Raw genomic sequence first — 16,979 nt, 5'->3', positions numbered from 1 at the left:
TTTATTACTAATATTATTAATTTTTACATCTATTTTAAGTATGTCATTTAAGGGGGGGGCAGCCGATAGGGGTTACATTTTATGTGTTAAGTTTACTCGGGTTTAAGTCATTTGCTTCTACTGGCCTGCGCTAATATGAGTCGAAAAGTAAAAGACTCAAGGAAAAAAAAAGAAGAAGAAAAAGGAATAGAAACAGCCAATATTTCTTTAAATGGCATTATATTTCCTTATTCGGATTTCCTTATACTCGCCTAGTATTTCTCGTTTTTAGCGTCAAGGCGTCAAAGCAACTTTACTGTTAAAAGGCAAGATAGTTTATCATATAAAATTTTAGCCAATTACTTTCAGCTCCGAATACTCCTTCCACTTCGTTATGGTTGGGTAAATAGCCACATGTCACGTCACACTAGAATACCACCTGGATCGGAAGTATGTCACCGACCCTTCAGGCGTATATAACACCTGTAACGCACTCACTTGTCTTGACGGACAAGTGCAAGGTTTGTTCTTTTACACCCTCTATACCTGACGATATAATCGATACCTAACCTACTCCCTGGAGTTCCACCCATCACGGCGTTACGTATAACCGTGGACTATATAATCCTGCTTCTCGGATTTGATGCAATAGAGGGAGGGGGAATATTGGGGTCTTTCTTTTTCTATTGTTAAAGTAATAGCATACAATAGTATCCAATCTATAGGGGTTAATGAATGCTATAATCACATTGGCCTATACGAAGCGTGATCGGAATAGTCCTCGGACTTATAATACCTCGCAGATATACTACAATCTTAAGAACACCAGGGGATGAAGAAGACTCACGTTAGATAACAGTTTCGTGATAAGGCAGTGATCCAAATTAAGGTAATCTTGTTTTTCAACATTAATTCGAGGTCCCATGGCTCTCCTAGACTGCTTGCCAGGAACGTATATTCATCCTCATTCCCGATAGCTTAGCGTTCATAGACGACTTCAGAAATCCAACTTCGACATCTCCGCCGTATGCTCAACCATCCGAGCCATCAAATCGAGCGCCTCCCCCGAGCGCGGAAGGTCATGACCGCACTTGTTGACCAACGTCGCCGCCTTGCGCGGCGCGCACAGAGTGGCCACGTACTTGGAGAAATCGGCGAACTCGTCGTCCTGGCTCCAGACGTGGAGCGTGGGAATGTCCACCAACGTCGACGAAGAGGGGGCAAGGGCATAATCGCAGCAGCTTTCGCCGTCGACCCGCCGGTTGTCCGTAGCAGGGGCTCGCAGCCGCTGTAGAGATGCACGACGCCCTGGGGCCCCGGCGGCGCGCCGCGGCGGAGCTCCTCGTCGCTCAGGCCGAGGAAGCGGGCGTGCTCGTGCTCGTACGCCAGCATGGGCGCGGTGCCGTCAACGACGCTGCCCTGCTGCCCGGCTTCGGGCGGCGGCGGCGGCGGCGGCGCGACGGGCAGCACGCTGCAGATGAAGACGGCGAAGCGGAAGGGCGGTTGAAGCCCCCCTACAGCTTCATGCGCCGCCGCCGACGACGACGGCTTCGACGACGAAAGGATGAGACTGGCGGCCATGGCGGCGCCCTGCGAGAACCCGATGATGCCGTCGTACGGTCCGTCCTCCTCAAGGGCCTGGCGGACGAGGTCGTGCGCGCGCGCCACCTCGGGGGCGAAGTGCCGGCGGTGCCAGGCCAGGTAGGGCCCCGGCAGGAGGCCTTCGATGCCCGGGGCGGGGTTCACCTCGGCCTCGCCGTCGAGGAAGTCGAAGGCGTAGTCCTTGGGGGAGACGCGAGATCAGGGGCGCTGCAGGGTGAACCTCATGGGTTAATACAATGTAGATCAAACGATGATGGGAAGCTCGTGATTTGGATGGTGCCTTGATTTCTTGTTCTCTTTTCTTATACTTTTTCACTGTCCCCCGAGTCAGGATGGGGGAGAGCTTACCTAGTTGTCTCTCGAAGATGTCCGAGTTGGTTCCACGGCCGTGGAGACAGAGAATCCGCATTGTGAGATTGGAGATACTGTCATCCTGGGTCAACAATGCCTACCCAAATCTGAGACATCTTGTCCTGGGTATGAATACCATAAACACCCGAATCGAACGTTACTCACTACACATGAATGTGATTTTGAAATAAATTGACGTTTTCGTCTTCTTCAAAGCAATTCCAAGAAGTGACCATTCGTAAAGGTAGGAGTGTTTAGTAAGGACACTCCGAGCATGCAGACCCCTGTAGGCATACTGGGCAAAATGTCTTCTACAGTAACTCTGCGGGCATAATGCTACTTCACCGTGATCTGTCAGCTTATTCCACTTGTTAAAGTTTCTTTCATATCTGCAGTTTCCCCTTTCCGGCAATCGGGGAGCCAGCGAGTACAGTCAAATTGAAGTCCCTGTCATTCGGACTACCTGGCAAGCAAAGCATTTCACCACCCCATACTATCCCCTTTTTTCGAAGCCCAAATCCTGGGCCACGGAAGGCTCCCGGCGTCGGGCGATGATATTGTTTTGATCCTCTTTCCTTATCTTCCAGATCCATCTCCATGTATGTGATCGATTATGGCCCGACACCATGGCTGACGTGCGGCGCAGAGTAAGCTCACGTGTCCCTATTGCGCCTTATCTACATGTCTAAGTAGATACAGCGGGTAAGTGGAGTCCGTTGCACCATACCATCAATCCGCAATCCGGCAGACCATGCCGGGTTTGGCAGGTCCGTCAGATCCGGTACTGCGCCGCATACTACCTGCAGGGGGTACATGCTCCTGGTCCTTTTCCACCTGTGGCCAAAACATGTGTGGATACGCCACAGGAGCCAGGTAGTTCCTCCTATCTATCGTCTATCGCCATCCCATGACAGTGTCCTGGAAAGCCGTCCCATGTGCGGCCATTTTCATCAACGATCGACGTCGAGGGTTCCTCCGCCTCATCTCTTCCACCTGCCGCCGTCGCTTTGCATGCGAAAAGAGGCGGGGCTGTGTCCGCGCGCCTGCGGCGCTGCTGCTGCTGCTGCTGCTGCTGCCTGGGGTACGGTCGACTCCTATGGGCGGACCCGCCTGCATGGAAACTTTGCGAAGACGGCGAGAGACTAGCCTTCAGCCCCCGAACTGTGCACAGGTGGCCCAAGTCGGTTCGGGGGACCCCGTCATACGGATGGCCGCTGTTGGGCTCGCTGCCGGACCCGGCGGAGCTGCTCGCCATGGAGGAGACGTCCACCGCGGGCGCGGAAAGGGCGAGGAAGCGCTCGTACATGTCTTCCAGGTCTTCCGCGTAGTCCTCGTCGGGCTGCAAGATGCCCAAGTCGACGCCGATGTCGTACAGGTGCGCCATCTCCGTCACGAGGCCTTTGGCCTTGCAGACCAGGCGATGGCTGTACACCGACGACGAGGAGGAGAACGTGGTGGCCACGCGGGGACGAGACCGGCCCCCGGCGTTCCTCCTCGTCTGGGGCCGCGTCTCGGGTGGAGTAAAGCCGTCGGATGCGCTTGTGGCAGTGTGGGATTGCATACCAGGCGAGTGTTGTAGGTAGCCCGAGGCGGCTGGGCCCGTTCCAACCATTCCGCTCGCGTGAACGAGGTCATTGGCAAGCCCGAAGCCCGATTGGCTACGGCTCAATACGGGAGGAGAGGTACGTCTTAGGCTGGTGGTTGTCTGCAGGTTGTCTTTCGGCCAGAAGCCATCGAGTCCCATTCCGCTCCCTGCACTGGACTCCTGTTGTTCGGCCGCCATGGGCGCGTGCATGTGCATGTTGGAGTGACCTCGAGCACATCCATCGTAGCTCTCGCAATCTGTGTTATCGTACCTGGCCATTTCCATGCCTGCCAGACCTCCGTAGCCCATATCTGCTTGGGGGCCGGCATTGATGTTGGCACATGCCAGCCACTCGTCAACATTCTCATAACCAGGCTGCCCAACGGCATCCGGTTCAGCATGGAACGCATTTTTGCCAGCTCTATTCCGCTGTCTATTCTTCTCTCCTGTGCGGGGTCAGTCAGCCGTTTCCAGCAGGCGAGACGATGGGTTTCTCTTCATGGCTTACGATATCGTTGTTGTGCCTGTCTGTTCTGAAGCTTTCTCCGATGCTCGTAGCTCTCGCGCCCATCGGGGCGTGTCTCAAAACTGTCGGGCATGGCTGCACTGATGACTGCACTCCGGTCTGGGCGCTGGTCTGGGCACTAAAAGGTGTGGCATAGTGATATATGGGCAGGTAAGCGAGCCAAGGTCAAGGTCAAGAAGCTACGCCGCACTGCGGCAAGTATGCGGCGCATTGTTCGAAGGGTTGGACAGTGGGCCGACGGGACGTTCAAGGAAGCGAAGCACGAATCGACATGGCCCTCGATGCATCGTATGCCTATCGCCGGATTATCCAAAATGGCAAAGGACCACCCAAAGCCGAATGCCTAGTCCATGGATTGGCCATTTGCCTTGCATGGCGGGGGGAACATAGGAAACAGCGGGATCATTACTCGTACTTCAGTTCCTCCGACTGGTCGCCTCACGGCCAGTTCTGCCGGCGCGATGTGGAGCTGATTGAAGTTCTGGAACAAGATATGTCGCTTCTGCAGGGCGTGGCCGGACGACAGTACGATACATAGATGGTACTGATAAATTGTTCCCTTAATCCAGAAAAGTACCACTGCTGATGACCGGCGAGAGGTGGCCTCCCCTCAAGAGGTAATGACATGAGCTACCGCAGAGCTCTAAACCCCACCAATGGCACAAACAGTGGATGAAAGTCTCGGTCAGATCAAGAAGCTGAATACGAAGAGACTAGCCCATCCCCAAACCCAGTACAGTCTTCGGACACACGTAGCATCAAACGTTTCATTTAGAAAAGTATCGTTTCCCGTAAACCCAACAGAGCATATACCATCATTACTCATGAGACGCACACGCGCCCGCTAAAGTCCAACACGCATCCCTCCCACCGACAGCCGAGAGAAAACCAATCCATCCCTGCCACCTAACGCAAAACCCAACAACACCCCCCCTTTTCGCTTCCAGGGGATGGCCGGGTGCAGAAAGACAAAGTTGGGGGGTATCCAAGCACATCTCCTCTATCCATTCGTATACACAACCATAGAATCATCCATGTCGTTTGCCACCGGATTCAATTCAAACAACCTCCCACGCGTTCATCATGCAATCATGTACCACGTTCTCATGCCGCCGTCATAGTCATACCACCACCGGCAGGCCGCTGAGACGCAGGCACCGGTCGGTTGATGTAGTCCTTGTTTTCGATCGTCACGCTCTTGGTCATGTGGTTGACCTTGTACACACCCACCAGACGGGCGGCAAGCTCGAACATGTTGTTTCGGAGGGAGATGACAATGAACTGGGCGTTCTTGGTACGCTCCTTGATGTAGTTCGCCACGATAGACACCTGATTGAGTAGATATGTTAGCATAGGTAGGGTAAGCTGAGGGGGTTCGTTACTCACGTTACGGAAATCCAACGCAGCGTCAATCTCGTCCATGACGTAAAGCGGCGTCGGCTTGTAATGGTGCAGGGCGAAGACCAGCGCCAAACTGGACAGTGTCTTCTCACCACCCGACAAGTTGCTGATGTTCTTCCAGCTCTTCTTGGGCGGCATCACGCTGAACAGGATACCTTCCGAGAAGGGGTCAAGACTGTCGACCAGCTCGAGCTCGGCGTTACCGCCCATGGTGATCATCTGGTACATCTCCTTGAGGCGCAGGGAGATGGTGCTGAAACCCTCCATGAAGCCCTCCAGGCGGAGTCGGCGCAGGTCGTCGCAGCGCTTCTTGGCGGCATCGCGCTGCGCGACGGCGGTGGCGAGATCGGATGACCGGCTGGCGTGCTCCTCGACACGGCGGCGGTACTCGGCCAGAACAGCAAGGTCGACGTTGACGTTCTGGACCTTCTCCTCGAGGGCCGCAATCTCGGCCTTGAGCCTCTCCTTGGACATGTCCTTGAGTTCGTCATCAGTGAAGCGTGGAAGCTCATCAGGTCCTCTCGTCTTATCGCCAGCATTCACCTTGCTAGTCTCCGCCTCGTCTTCGTCACTATCGTCCTCGTCTTCACCCTCTGCATCCTCGTCATCCTCGGCCTCGTCTCCGTTGTCCCCCTTCTTTGTTGGCTCCTCGCCCTCCATAGGCTCAGTAGGCTCTCCCTCGGCGGCCTCGGCGGCCTCGGCGCCCTCAGCGATCTGACTAGCGTCAGCCCCATCGGCCTTCTTGGGAGCCGGGGCGCCTTCGAGGTCGCTGATGTTCTGGATGTGGAGCTTGCTGAGCTTCTCGTTCCAGTATCGGAGTCGCTTCTGGTTCTCTCCCAGAGCCTTATGGTTCTCCTCGAGCTTGTTGCGCATCTCGATCTCGACCGCCCGGGTCTCGTTGAGCTCCGTCGTCTTCTCATCAAGCTCGGCCTTAATGGTGGCCAGCTCTTCCTTCTTCTCGGTCAGAGCGGCCTCGGCCTCGTCGACACGACCCTGGAGCAACTCAGACTTTTCGCCTTGATTCTCGACCTCGGCCTCGAGCTTCTCCAGATCGCGAATGGCGGCGTCGACCTCTTTAGTTGCCTTGGCATGATCCCTCTCGAGCTTGGTCTTGGACTTCTCGGCCTTGGCGCGCTTGACCTCGGCGGCCGAGATAGCTTCGTTGTGGGACGCCATCTCTTCCTTCATGGAGTCGACCTTGGCGCGCTGCGCTCGCAGCTTCTCGCCACCAACCTCCATGATCTTGTCTTGGAGCTCCTTGATCTCGGCCTCGACATCTTCCGTCTCGGAATGCAGCTTCGTGACCTCCTTCTCCAGCTTGGCGATCTCCTTCTGCAGGGCTGCAGCACGGTTGTCGTCAGTCTGGGATGGCTGGTGCTCCTTGCCGAGCTCCTTGATGCGCCTCTTGGCATCGACTATGTTCTTCTCGGCACTTTGGATCTCGAGGTTGAGCTTCTGCATCTTGGTCTCAAGCTGAGGAATCTGGTTGTTGATAAACCGCAGACGAGACTCCAATTCTCGCTGCTGGTCTTGGAACTTCTGGAACTTCTGCTCCAAGACATCACGGTCTTCCTCAAGCTGGGTGACTTGCTCCTTAGACGTGTCGGCCACAAGCTTGCTGGACATCAGTCCCTTCTTGACAGTGTTACCACCACCGGACATGGTACCGCTCTTGTCAATCAGCTCACCAGCAAGGGTAACAACACGCCATCTCTTGGCACCGTAGGCAATCCGGTTTGCCTGAGCCAGGTCGTTGGCCACAAGAGTGTCCTGGAGAGCATGGTAGAAAGCAGGACGGAACCTGTCGTCCTTGGCAGACACAAGGTCGAAAAGCCTCGGCGCATTCTCGGGTGTCTGAATCGCGTCCATACCCCGAGCTCGCAGCTTGTCCAGGCACATGAAGTTTCCGCGTCCGAGGTTCGTCTTGCGCAGATACTCGATGCACTGCTGGCCGGCCTCGACAGTGTCGGTCACGAAGTTGTCAAGAGCACCGCAGGCGGTTGAGATGGCAACGTCGTACTTCGGGTCAATGGCACCGAGATTGCCCAGGCGACCGTGGAAACCATCGATACGTCCAGATTCCTTCATACGCATGAGCGCAGTGAGAACATTACCACGGTTCTGGTTGGATGCGAGACTCGACCGAGCTTCATCGGCCTTCTGGCGCGCGTTCGAGACCTTGTTGCGAATGATGTGCTCCTTGGATGCGAATTGGGCGAGATCGGACTCGACCTTCTTCGCTTCCTTCTCCAGCTGTGCCTTTTCGTTCTCACATTCTTCAAGTTGGGCTATCTTTGCCTCTCGGCCTTCTGCAATGGATGTAATCTTCGCGTTCATCTCTTCGAGGGCGACAGCACCGGCATTGGCCTTCTCCTCGAGGATGGTCAGCTCAGACTGGGCAACGGCGATGGCGGATTGCTTTTGGTTGATCTTGTCTTTCCATGGCTCCAGGGACTTTTGCTTGGTCGCAATCTGGTCGGAGAACACCTGGGTCTTGCCCTTCAGGCTGTCACGGATGGTTGCCAACTCGGCCTCTTCCTCCTGGATGGTCTCCTCGAGTGCACCAATCTGCTCGGTACTGGTCGTAATCTCCTCGGTGCATTGCTCGATCGTCTCGTCAGCTTCCGTTGAAGACTTCTCGGCATTAGCGATGGTTTTCTCCAATTTCTTCCGCTTGTCTGTCAGGAATTTGCGTTTCTCGTCAAACTTGACACGCTCCTGCTCAAACTTGGCGACCTCCTTGGCCAAAGCTTGGTGCTCTTTCTCCATAGCCTCATACTCTTTACTGCCCTTGCTGTAGGTTTTCTGCAGTTGCTTGATGTGTTGCTCACTGCCCTGGTGCTTCTCCAGCTCGTCGTCCAGCTGGGCCTGCATCTGGTTGATGGCCTCCTCGGTGACATTTACATTGTCGTTGCACTCGCTGATGTAGAGCTGATAGAGGGCGGATTGCTTCAGAGTGAGCTCGTTCTCGTCGCGAATGAAGGCGAGTGCCTTGTCCTTCTTGTCCTCAAGGCTGTTCTTCTCCTTCTCGACGTGCTGAACTCGGCCACTCTTCTCCATGCAGATTTCGTTCAGGGTCTCGACCTCGGTGGCTGACTCCTCAATCGGCGTCTTGTACTTGGAAGTACCGATGATATCTTCGAGGTACTCCAGCAGACCGTCTTCGTGTTCGTTGCCTGCTTTGGGCTTCATTTGCGCAATGGACTCGACTTCACCCTGCAGAATCAGGAAACGCTTGTGGTCCAGATCAACGCCACGATCCCTGAGCAACGTCGTGACGATGGTGAACGTTGACTCCTTGCCGTCAATGTAGTATTTGCTAGAGTTGTTCTTGAAGGCCTTTCTTGAAATGACGAGCTGTGAGTTGGGCACGACTTCGGAACCGCCACCGGGCTATCAACAGTTAGCATATAATTATCGATTCTCTGATGGGATAAATGCACATACCAGGTCCATGACCTCTTGGAAGTAGACTGCGACTTCACAGTGGTCCAGGTTGGGGTACTGGGCCGAATTGTGGATGAGGGCCGAGACTTTGCCCTGTCGCATCTTGCTGGCTCGGAAGCCAAAGACGAACAGCAGGGAGTCAATGACATTGGACTTGCCGGAACCGTTGGGTCCGACGACGGAAGAGAAGGAAGCATGGAAGGGGCCAACCTCCTGTCGCCCGGCGTAACTCTTGAAGTTGTTAAGAATAAGGTAGCTGATGACTGTTCGAGATTTGGGTCCTGTCTCTTCTGGTATGGGCACGGTCATCTGGGATCGCGACTTCAAAACAATGTCCATGGGCCTCTCGAGGATGGTGTCCAAAGCCTTGATCGGTTTCACGGTAGCAGGTGTCTCGTCCCCAGTCTTGATATGCTTGACAGTGGCAGGCGTCTCGTTCTTCAGTTGCTTGTTGTCGGGCAAGGGCGTAGCGGGCGGCTGCGCTGATGTTGGCGGCATGGTGGACTGGGGTGTCGGTTGTGGTGATTGTGGGTCGGGTATTTGAGCAGCAGACGGGGTCTCCTGAGGGGGTTCCGATGTTGGAGGTGCTGGTGTTTCCTGAGGGGCCTCGGATGTTGACCGTGCCGGCGTCTGTTCAACATCTGGCGGTGGCTGCTGAACCTCCGGGGTTTCCGATTTCCTGGAGGCCTTGCGCGGGACAGCGGTCTTTGCGGCGGTCTTCCTCTTGCGCGGAACTGGCAGCTTCTTGACCGGCTCTTCCACTTCAGGCTCTTCCGCTATCTCGTCTGTTTGCGCGGACCTGACTGTGGTAGACGTCGTGTCGGCATCTAATATCTCGCTGGGCTCTGCCGACGAGGGCGCGGCACTCCTGCGCGTTCTGCGGGCGCGGGTTGTGGTGGAGGCGCCGGCGGAGGCGGCGGTCTTTCGTTTGGCGGCAGTCGACTTGCGCGGGGCGCGGGTGGGTGGCGGCGGTGGTGGTGCGATTGAGAATTCATCCTCGCTGTCGTCCTCTTGTTTCTTGATGCCGGTGGTGTCGCCGACGCCGTCGTCCTCGGAGGATTCTTCGATCACGGCACGGCGGGCCGCAGCCGCGCGGCGGGAGGGGCGTCCGGACATTGTCTGCGATGGTGCGCACGCAAAATGCAATCAGAGGCAGAGCAAAATGCGACTCGGACTTGCGCTGAGCGGGGGAATTGGACCTGTGGGTTAGTGGTGGTCGGCGTGGTGTCTTGGTGGTTGAAACTGGACGTTTCTCATGATTTGGGGCGGGCGGAGACAGTTTTCATCCAAGGTGCCTGTAACCTAGTGGCAGTGGCAGGCAGTGGTGGCAGTGGCTCCGATCTGATTTGGCATCCAAAGTAAACAAAAACATGAACCCCCCACCAGACCGCCAAATCAGCAGAGACAAGGCGCCCCTCTCTCAGACTCTCCCCTGTCGCTTAATTGAGTCGTCGCCTAAAATCCAGCCCAACTTTTTTTAGCGCGTCTACTGTAGCTAAGCTGTCGGTCATTCGCGTGCCCAAGCAGCCAAGCTTCAACTGTCTTTGCCTGTTGCTGGCTGCAATCGTCAATTGTTTGCTCTCTTTTATCCCGGAGAAAGGCCGGCGCATCTTCACTTCAGCTTGCGAAAGAGACAGAGACGTAGAGAGTCTCGCATACATTTGAGGCCACTTCAATCCAATCCCCAGGTCGATCAACAACCTGTTTCTGCATTTGGCTTCCTGTCGTCGATAGTTCTCGCGCCTCAACACCGCCCAAGATGATCGACTACACCAACTTCGACCGGGTCTTCGGATCTATGGACGGCTTCCCTTACGGCCGCAAAGCCCTACAAGAGGCCGACAATCACCGTCGCACCCTCGGGGGCGTCCTCTTTATTGACAAAGTCCTTGCCGCTCTGGGCTTCGCCAAAGGTATGCCGCCGACGAGCTCTATGGTACATACCGTGTAGATCTACTTGAACTAATCGTCTCGTGTCTGCCTACCTCTAGCCAGCAAAATGTACCCGCCCAAATCCGAAGCAGTCCTCCGCGACCTGCACGAGCAAATCACCGGGTCCAGCTCGATCGAGGACCACCACAAGCTCTCCGTCATCTTCTACATCCTGCTCGACTTCGACGAAGACCAGGCCGACTCCTTCGCCCACCGCGCCGGCGTCCCGACCAAGTACCAAATCTTCATGCGCGGCCTCTGGAACATGGACCACCAAGCCTACGCCGTCGCGCTCGAGCACCTCGCCCACCCGAGCCTGCAGGCCGAGTTCGCCGACGACATCGTCACCACCCTCGTGCGCCACGGCAGCCCGGACGAGGACTACACCCTGCCGCTGGCCTACTTTCACACCGTGCAGCCGGTGCTCAAGAGTCCGCTGGCCATCGAGCTGCTCTTCGACGCCATGGTGCGCTCCAACGTGTCCGAGGCCCTCGCCTTCTCCCGCACCCGGCCAGACGCCATGCGCGAGCAGCTCTTCCAGCGCCTCGTCGCCGACGTGCTGGACGAGCGCCGCGGCGCCGAGACGGCCGAGCGCGCGTGCGAGCTGGCCGCCCTGCCGTTCGACGCCGTCGAGGAGGGCTGGTTCACGAGTTTCCTGACCACGGGCGCCGGCAAGAAGCTCAAGGTCGCCAAGGACACGCTGATGATGCGCCAGATCGCCGTGGGCCAGGTCAGCAGCGCGGGCGAGAAGGGGGTCGTGGGGGACCGTCATGGAGGGCTTCAAGGTGGGCAGTGGCGGCAGGGCTTAGAAATCTCTTCAACCGCCCGACGACTTGATGGACTTGCCAGTGGAGGAATGCGCATCATGGACCTTGTTATAGTTGCATAGCGTTGGCGTTTAGGTAAAATTCAGTGGTCTGATTTGCGGGAGCAATGGTAATCAGCATGCCCCTGAGGCCATAATTCGAAGATTTGTGTCACTTTACCTCTGACTCTGTACTGCAGCGTGTTTCCCTATCGGTATGCATTTACCGATTTCGTGATAGCCTCTAACAGTTGCCAGCATCCCTGGGCGTGCGCCTTTCACTGCAGATCGGCTTAGTCGGGTCCTGAGCAGGTGATCCATTGCTCCAAAACAGCCAACCATAATGGGTTCCAGAATGTAGTTACAATCCTTCGTCTTGCAAAAGAAGAACCACTGGGCGAAGCACGACAAATCTGCTTCTGACGCCTGCGTTTATTATATACCGTATCTCGATCTGCTACTCTCTCCTGAAAATGGGACATGTCAGAAAAACTAGCAAAAAGAGATTTGACTCCGATGCGGGGAATCGAACCCCGGGCTACACGGATCTGCAATGAGAGCGTGTAATGTTAGCCACTACACCACATCGGATTCAACTGTAGGTAGAGAATCTGTGGAATTGTTCAAGCCATCGACGGATATATCGTGACATGCAATCTCTACTTTTAGTTAATGTATCGACCGTGTGAACCTCCTTTTCCATGAGGCTTTTTTATTTGAGCTGCACCTTCCATAGGTAGATAATAGCATCGTTTCACACCTCCAGTCTGGAGATTCCAACATTGATTCCATGTACGATCCAGCTCGATTGCCTGACACCCCATGATATGCCCAGTTGTTGCCCCCAGATCGCAATTGTACACCACCGCCCATACTGAATGAAGGAAGCTGCAATGCTGTAATAGTCCTTCTTCGGATACAGGCGTCTCGCCTCGTCGAAGCAAGCAGCCGCGACGCTTTCAATTGCGAAAGCATAGCACGGGAAGGGAAATATGCTCACATGATGTTCTCTTGCCAATCGCTGCTTCGCAAGAACGCCAGCAGCACCATGCCACCGACGCAGCATCCTCATGTCCCTCGGTCATCGAAGAGACGCTGAAAGCGGAAGCGACATTTGGATATTTCTCAACGCTTCAAGTTTTCAATTACTAAACAGCCGTGGCAGCAGCGTCGATCCCAATATCTATACCTCCAACACTCAAGGGTTCGGGAAGTACGATTGAACGACAGTTGCTTCCCATCGTGCGTTGAGCAGGTACATCCTTTTCTCCTGCGGCGCCCCTACCTGCGCACTCCCATATCAACATGGCCACAACTCAAGGAAAGGACCGTCCCATCGCCATGACGGTCGAAAGAGCAGCGCTCGACCAAACATGCGGCAGTCACCAACAGGCCTTTGGGTAAGGTCATGGATCCATCTGTCTGGCTACCTCAAGTCCGAGTGTTTCTCTGCTGGACCATCTTCATCATCACTCCAACATCTCTGCTACAACCACAGTCTACATTATTGCAACCCAAGCATCATCCAATCTTCTTTATCATCAAGACACACAAGCATCTCCAGACAAACCATCTTTCAATTGAGTTTTCCCCATTAGTAGCCACTGTTTCCAGAGCCGCGCCTGCAGAGCACCAATCAATCATGTCCGCCAGCAGCATTCCCATAGCCACCGTTGCCATCAAGAACAACCTCAACGAAGTCGGCGATACAGCTTCGCCTGCAGCACCCGCCACCGATATCACGCACAGCTACTCGACCAACATGTGGGGTGGAACCCTTTGTACGTCGTCGGGGGAGTGTTAGGTAGCACGATGGTTGCCTTCATCATGCTCGAATTGCGAGAGGACGTGCCGCGGGAGGTGATGGCCCGTCTGTGGCCGATTCTGATCTTCATCATCGGTAATTCGCTCATTTTGGACCATTACATTACCGAACAGGAACAAGTTCGGCGGTTGAATGTGCAAAACGAGCGGATCAGGGGCAAGTCCAGCGGATCAGGGCGCAAGACGAGCGGATCAGGGCGCAAGACGAGCAGATCAGGGCGCAAGATGCGCGGATCAAGGCGCAAGATGCGCGGATCAGGGTGCAATCCGAGCTGAACAGGGCGCAAGATGCGCGGATCAGGGCGCAAGGTGCGCAGATCAGTGAGGCAAATAGACTGATCACGGAGCAAAACTCGGGCAGAACGGGGAGCAACTTGGGCTGATCGAGGAGCAAGGTGTGCAGATCAACAGGCTACTTGAGCGAGCCGGCAAGCTCATGTCGTTACTTCAGTCCCGCTAGTCGGGTAGCGAATATCTCTTCGGCGAATTGGTAGACACTCAGTATAGCGCACATCGAACAGTCGTTTACTTGTATCACAGCGATTGGGCACAGTTAACGGGCGGACGTTTGGCACAGAGAAATGAGCAATTGAACTTAGCGCCCCAACTCCGAGCTCCCATAACCATGAAGTGTGACTCTAATAAGTGTAGCAAAGCACCCCGCTCTGGGTATCTAATAATTGCTTGAGCGTCGCGTCGCCGGCCAGTACCCCCAGGTTGACGGTGAAGTCTAAAGTCACGTTCTGGCCGCCGTAGTCGAAGGGGACGACGGGACCGCCGACCTGGTTCAGCCGAGTCTCGGGGTCCTTCTGCTGCCACATCCACAGCACACGGTCGAGGTTGCCGTGGTGCAGGTAGAAGAGGGGGTCTACATAACGGTCAGTTCAGAACAAAACACAAGGACAACAACCCGAAGGGATCAGAACTAACGTACCACCAGGGCTGTTCTCCGCATTCCCAATCGTCCCCAACACACCCCCGACCCCGAAATGCCCACTGCCGTGAATATTCGGCTGGTCAAACGTCGGGACCTTCTCGACGCTGCGCGCAAAGGACGCATAGTCGGGCTGGTCCAGCACCTCCGCCACGCGCGCCGGGTCCGCGAACGAGTTGAGGATCCAGGGCACGAAGTCGCGCTTGAGGCAGCCCGGGTCGGGCCCGTAGTTGACGCGGAACCGGTCGGGCGTGAAGGCGCCGTCCCTTACACAACCACCGCCTGTGCCGCCCGTCAGGTTGAGCGGGTTCTGCTCCGGGCTGGGCGCGACGAGGTCGCCGTTGCCGCCGAAGGAGTACGCGCCCGGGCCGAAGACGGTGTCGGGGAAGGCGGACAAGGAGTCGGGATCGTGGGGGCGGGCGTCGAGGGACCAGTCCCAGTATCTGAGAATCCTCACACGTGTTAGCGATGGGGAATGCTTCTAGAGGGGTGCTCGGTCCACATCGCAGATCGGAATTGGGGCAGTGGTTCAGGAGATGAAATGGGGCACAACTTACGGCTGGCCACCTTCATATCCGCATTCTTCCCGCAACGCCTTCTCGTATGTCGCTACCAAGTAGCGATGCCATAGCATGAAATGGCCCTGCAGAGTGTGAGCGAAAGACGGCAGGTTTCAACGCCAGCGACGAGTGGACGAGAGAGTAGGTAGGTAAGCTTACGACCCAGTGGATGTTGGGCGTCTGGACGCTATGGACGGCCTGGTGGTCGTCGAAGCGATTGATGGCCCTCGCGATCCCCGACTTGGACTCGGTCATGGTCAAGCACATGACGGCGTCAATGTACGACATCTGCTGCGACTTGGACATCTGCCGCCATTCGAGCCGCTTGGGCGGATTCCTGCACACCTTCGGGGCCGCGGGTTCGCTGGGTATGGGCTCGCCGGGCATTACTGGAACCGCCGCCGCCAAGACCGAAAGACATGACGCTGCCAGCGTGAAGAGACTGAGATGATGCATTATTACTATTGTCGACGTCGCGATGGTGATGATGAAAGCTTCGGGCACTTATAGCAGCAGCAGGGCGAAGAAATTGGACATGAGACACCGTCATCATCATCGTGGCAAGCGACGCCTTTTGAGGCGCCGCCGCATTCGCTTTATATGGCTGCCTTCAGCCGTCGCACGATGCTGACAGAGAGCTGCATGGGAATGTCAGCCGCTAAAGTCTACCGTCAGCTAAAAAACAGCGGTAATTAATTCTATTATCAGCTGGTGTGTGGATGCCCGTATACGAGGCGTACATGGCCCGATTGATCCACCGGTGTTTCCGTGCGCGACGGGGGCTTTTCCGTTCCATTGGGAATGGAAATATTGGACTTGAGGTCTGTCCTCTTCAGATAGTTTACGGAGATGGAAACATTGGTGTGTGGATAGAGAACCAAGAATAACCGAATGAAGAGATCACGGAGATAGACACCTGCATGAGTATCGACCGACAACGTGCACATAACGAAAGCTGCCTGGCTGCATTCGAGATCAATTGATCTGAGATGTTCCAAGCTTGAGTGTAGGCGCGTGCCTCTCAATTGGGTGCCTAAAATACAACCCCTGTCAGACCCCTAGAAAGAAACGAAATGCGGGGACTCGCCAGTGCTGTAGTGCTGTGCCTCAGGGTCCAGGGCCGAAAACAAGTTCGTATTCAGAGTGCCGACAGCCGTGACAGCTAAAAACGTTCTTCATGCTCAGGCTCCCCAGGTCCCCAAGTCCCTTGGTCCCCTATCTCTCGTCTGACTTCTATATCGCAACTGATGTTGTCGCCCCTGAACGACTTCAGCCAAACGCTCAAAATGCAATTATTCCTTCATTGGTGACTGCTGGGGGCCGTTTCCAAGTACAGTACGTGTCGCTGGGCGGTTAGCTAGCGCATGACGTCAATTGGGGGAGTGGGCTGTGTATCTGCTGTTGGGGGCGGGCGCTGCCTAAAGGGTGGCCAACGCCTTTTTTCAAACAAATGCAATGCTGCTCGCGACAAACCCCCCCCCTTATTAATGTTTCTAGGACGAAACGCACAGTCAATCGGAAGTCTCTCTACTCGAATAATTCTGCGAGCACTTGACACTTTGGACCAACACAAGATGGCCGTCATCCGCAATCTGGACATATCCGACGACGAGTTCGACTTGATCGACCCAGAGCCCGTTAGCGACATGTCGGACCCTGAATCCGCAGGCCCCCACGGCAAGAAGCACAACTTCCCAGTCCCAATCACTCCGCAGCGCACCGAATCCGTAACCACGAAGCTCTCTGCCCCGGGCACCTTTTCTCGGGCGCCGCGCGACACTGAGAAGAACCAAGCCGCCCCCGTTTCTTCTCGCGATGCGACGGGCGCCGAGGACCAGCGCACCTACGCCTCCACTTTCGGCGCTAACAAGTCCAGCACCGCCGACGTGGGCCAGGGCCAGTCTTCAGGGGAAGGGATCCCCGGCTTGAAATATACCAAATCGGTATACCAGAAGCTGTGGGGTAGCAAGGATGCGCTAATCGCCGTTATGGGGTAAATGACTGACACCCGGTTGGGATGAGTGACGGGAAGC

The 16,979-nt window shown here is 55.6% G+C and overlaps 8 protein-coding genes across 8 annotated transcripts; 5 read left to right on the top strand and 3 right to left on the bottom strand.

Annotated features, from left to right (window-relative positions):
- Positions 1–1,026: 1,026 nt before the first annotated feature.
- Positions 1,027–1,990, bottom strand: PG986_013871 (uncharacterized protein; the record flags this gene model as incomplete). The annotated part of the gene is made up of 3 exons (XM_066850093.1): positions 1,027–1,761; positions 1,817–1,869; positions 1,930–1,990. The coding sequence occupies 3 exons, from the start codon at positions 1,988–1,990 to the stop codon at positions 1,027–1,029; spliced, it is 849 nt and encodes a 282-aa protein (XP_066694236.1).
- A 568-nt stretch (positions 1,991–2,558) lies between these two features.
- PG986_013870 (uncharacterized protein) lies at positions 2,559–4,390 on the top strand (the record flags this gene model as incomplete). The annotated part of the gene is made up of 5 exons (XM_066850092.1): positions 2,559–2,579; positions 2,626–2,634; positions 3,104–3,460; positions 3,512–3,614; positions 4,194–4,390. 5 exons carry the CDS (start codon positions 2,559–2,561, stop codon positions 4,388–4,390), a joined length of 687 nt encoding a protein of 228 aa, XP_066694235.1.
- A 757-nt stretch (positions 4,391–5,147) lies between these two features.
- On the bottom strand, positions 5,148–10,007 carry PG986_013869 (structural maintenance-chromosome 4; the record flags this gene model as incomplete). The annotated part of the gene is made up of 2 exons (XM_066850091.1): positions 5,148–8,837; positions 8,892–10,007. The coding sequence occupies 2 exons, from the start codon at positions 10,005–10,007 to the stop codon at positions 5,148–5,150; spliced, it is 4,806 nt and encodes a 1,601-aa protein (XP_066694234.1).
- A 643-nt stretch (positions 10,008–10,650) lies between these two features.
- PG986_013868 (fungal specific transcription factor) lies at positions 10,651–11,712 on the top strand (the record flags this gene model as incomplete). The annotated part of the gene is made up of 2 exons (XM_066850090.1): positions 10,651–10,804; positions 10,883–11,712. The coding sequence occupies 2 exons, from the start codon at positions 10,651–10,653 to the stop codon at positions 11,710–11,712; spliced, it is 984 nt and encodes a 327-aa protein (XP_066694233.1).
- A 1,221-nt stretch (positions 11,713–12,933) lies between these two features.
- On the top strand, positions 12,934–13,432 carry PG986_013867 (uncharacterized protein; the record flags this gene model as incomplete). The annotated part of the gene is made up of 2 exons (XM_066850089.1): positions 12,934–13,028; positions 13,243–13,432. The coding sequence occupies 2 exons, from the start codon at positions 12,934–12,936 to the stop codon at positions 13,430–13,432; spliced, it is 285 nt and encodes a 94-aa protein (XP_066694232.1).
- A 23-nt stretch (positions 13,433–13,455) lies between these two features.
- On the top strand, positions 13,456–13,835 carry PG986_013866 (uncharacterized protein; the record flags this gene model as incomplete). The annotated part of the gene is made up of 2 exons (XM_066850088.1): positions 13,456–13,528; positions 13,567–13,835. 2 exons carry the CDS (start codon positions 13,456–13,458, stop codon positions 13,833–13,835), a joined length of 342 nt encoding a protein of 113 aa, XP_066694231.1.
- Positions 13,836–14,090: 255 nt separating this feature from the next.
- On the bottom strand, positions 14,091–15,333 carry PG986_013865 (uncharacterized protein; the record flags this gene model as incomplete). The annotated part of the gene is made up of 4 exons (XM_066850087.1): positions 14,091–14,320; positions 14,387–14,829; positions 14,944–15,029; positions 15,106–15,333. The coding sequence occupies 4 exons, from the start codon at positions 15,331–15,333 to the stop codon at positions 14,091–14,093; spliced, it is 987 nt and encodes a 328-aa protein (XP_066694230.1).
- A 1,187-nt stretch (positions 15,334–16,520) lies between these two features.
- Positions 16,521–16,943, top strand: PG986_013864 (uncharacterized protein; the record flags this gene model as incomplete). The annotated part of the gene is made up of 1 exon (XM_066850086.1): positions 16,521–16,943. One exon carries the CDS (start codon positions 16,521–16,523, stop codon positions 16,941–16,943), a length of 423 nt encoding a protein of 140 aa, XP_066694229.1.
- Positions 16,944–16,979: the final 36 nt, after the last annotated feature.

Source organism: Apiospora aurea, assembly GCF_038362705.1.
Source record: "Apiospora aurea strain CBS 24483 chromosome Unknown utg000009l_segment0_segment0, whole genome shotgun sequence".
NCBI classification, from domain to species: Eukaryota; Fungi; Ascomycota; class Sordariomycetes; order Amphisphaeriales; family Apiosporaceae; genus Apiospora; species Apiospora aurea.
This window is presented reverse-complemented; position numbering and strand designations above follow the sequence as displayed.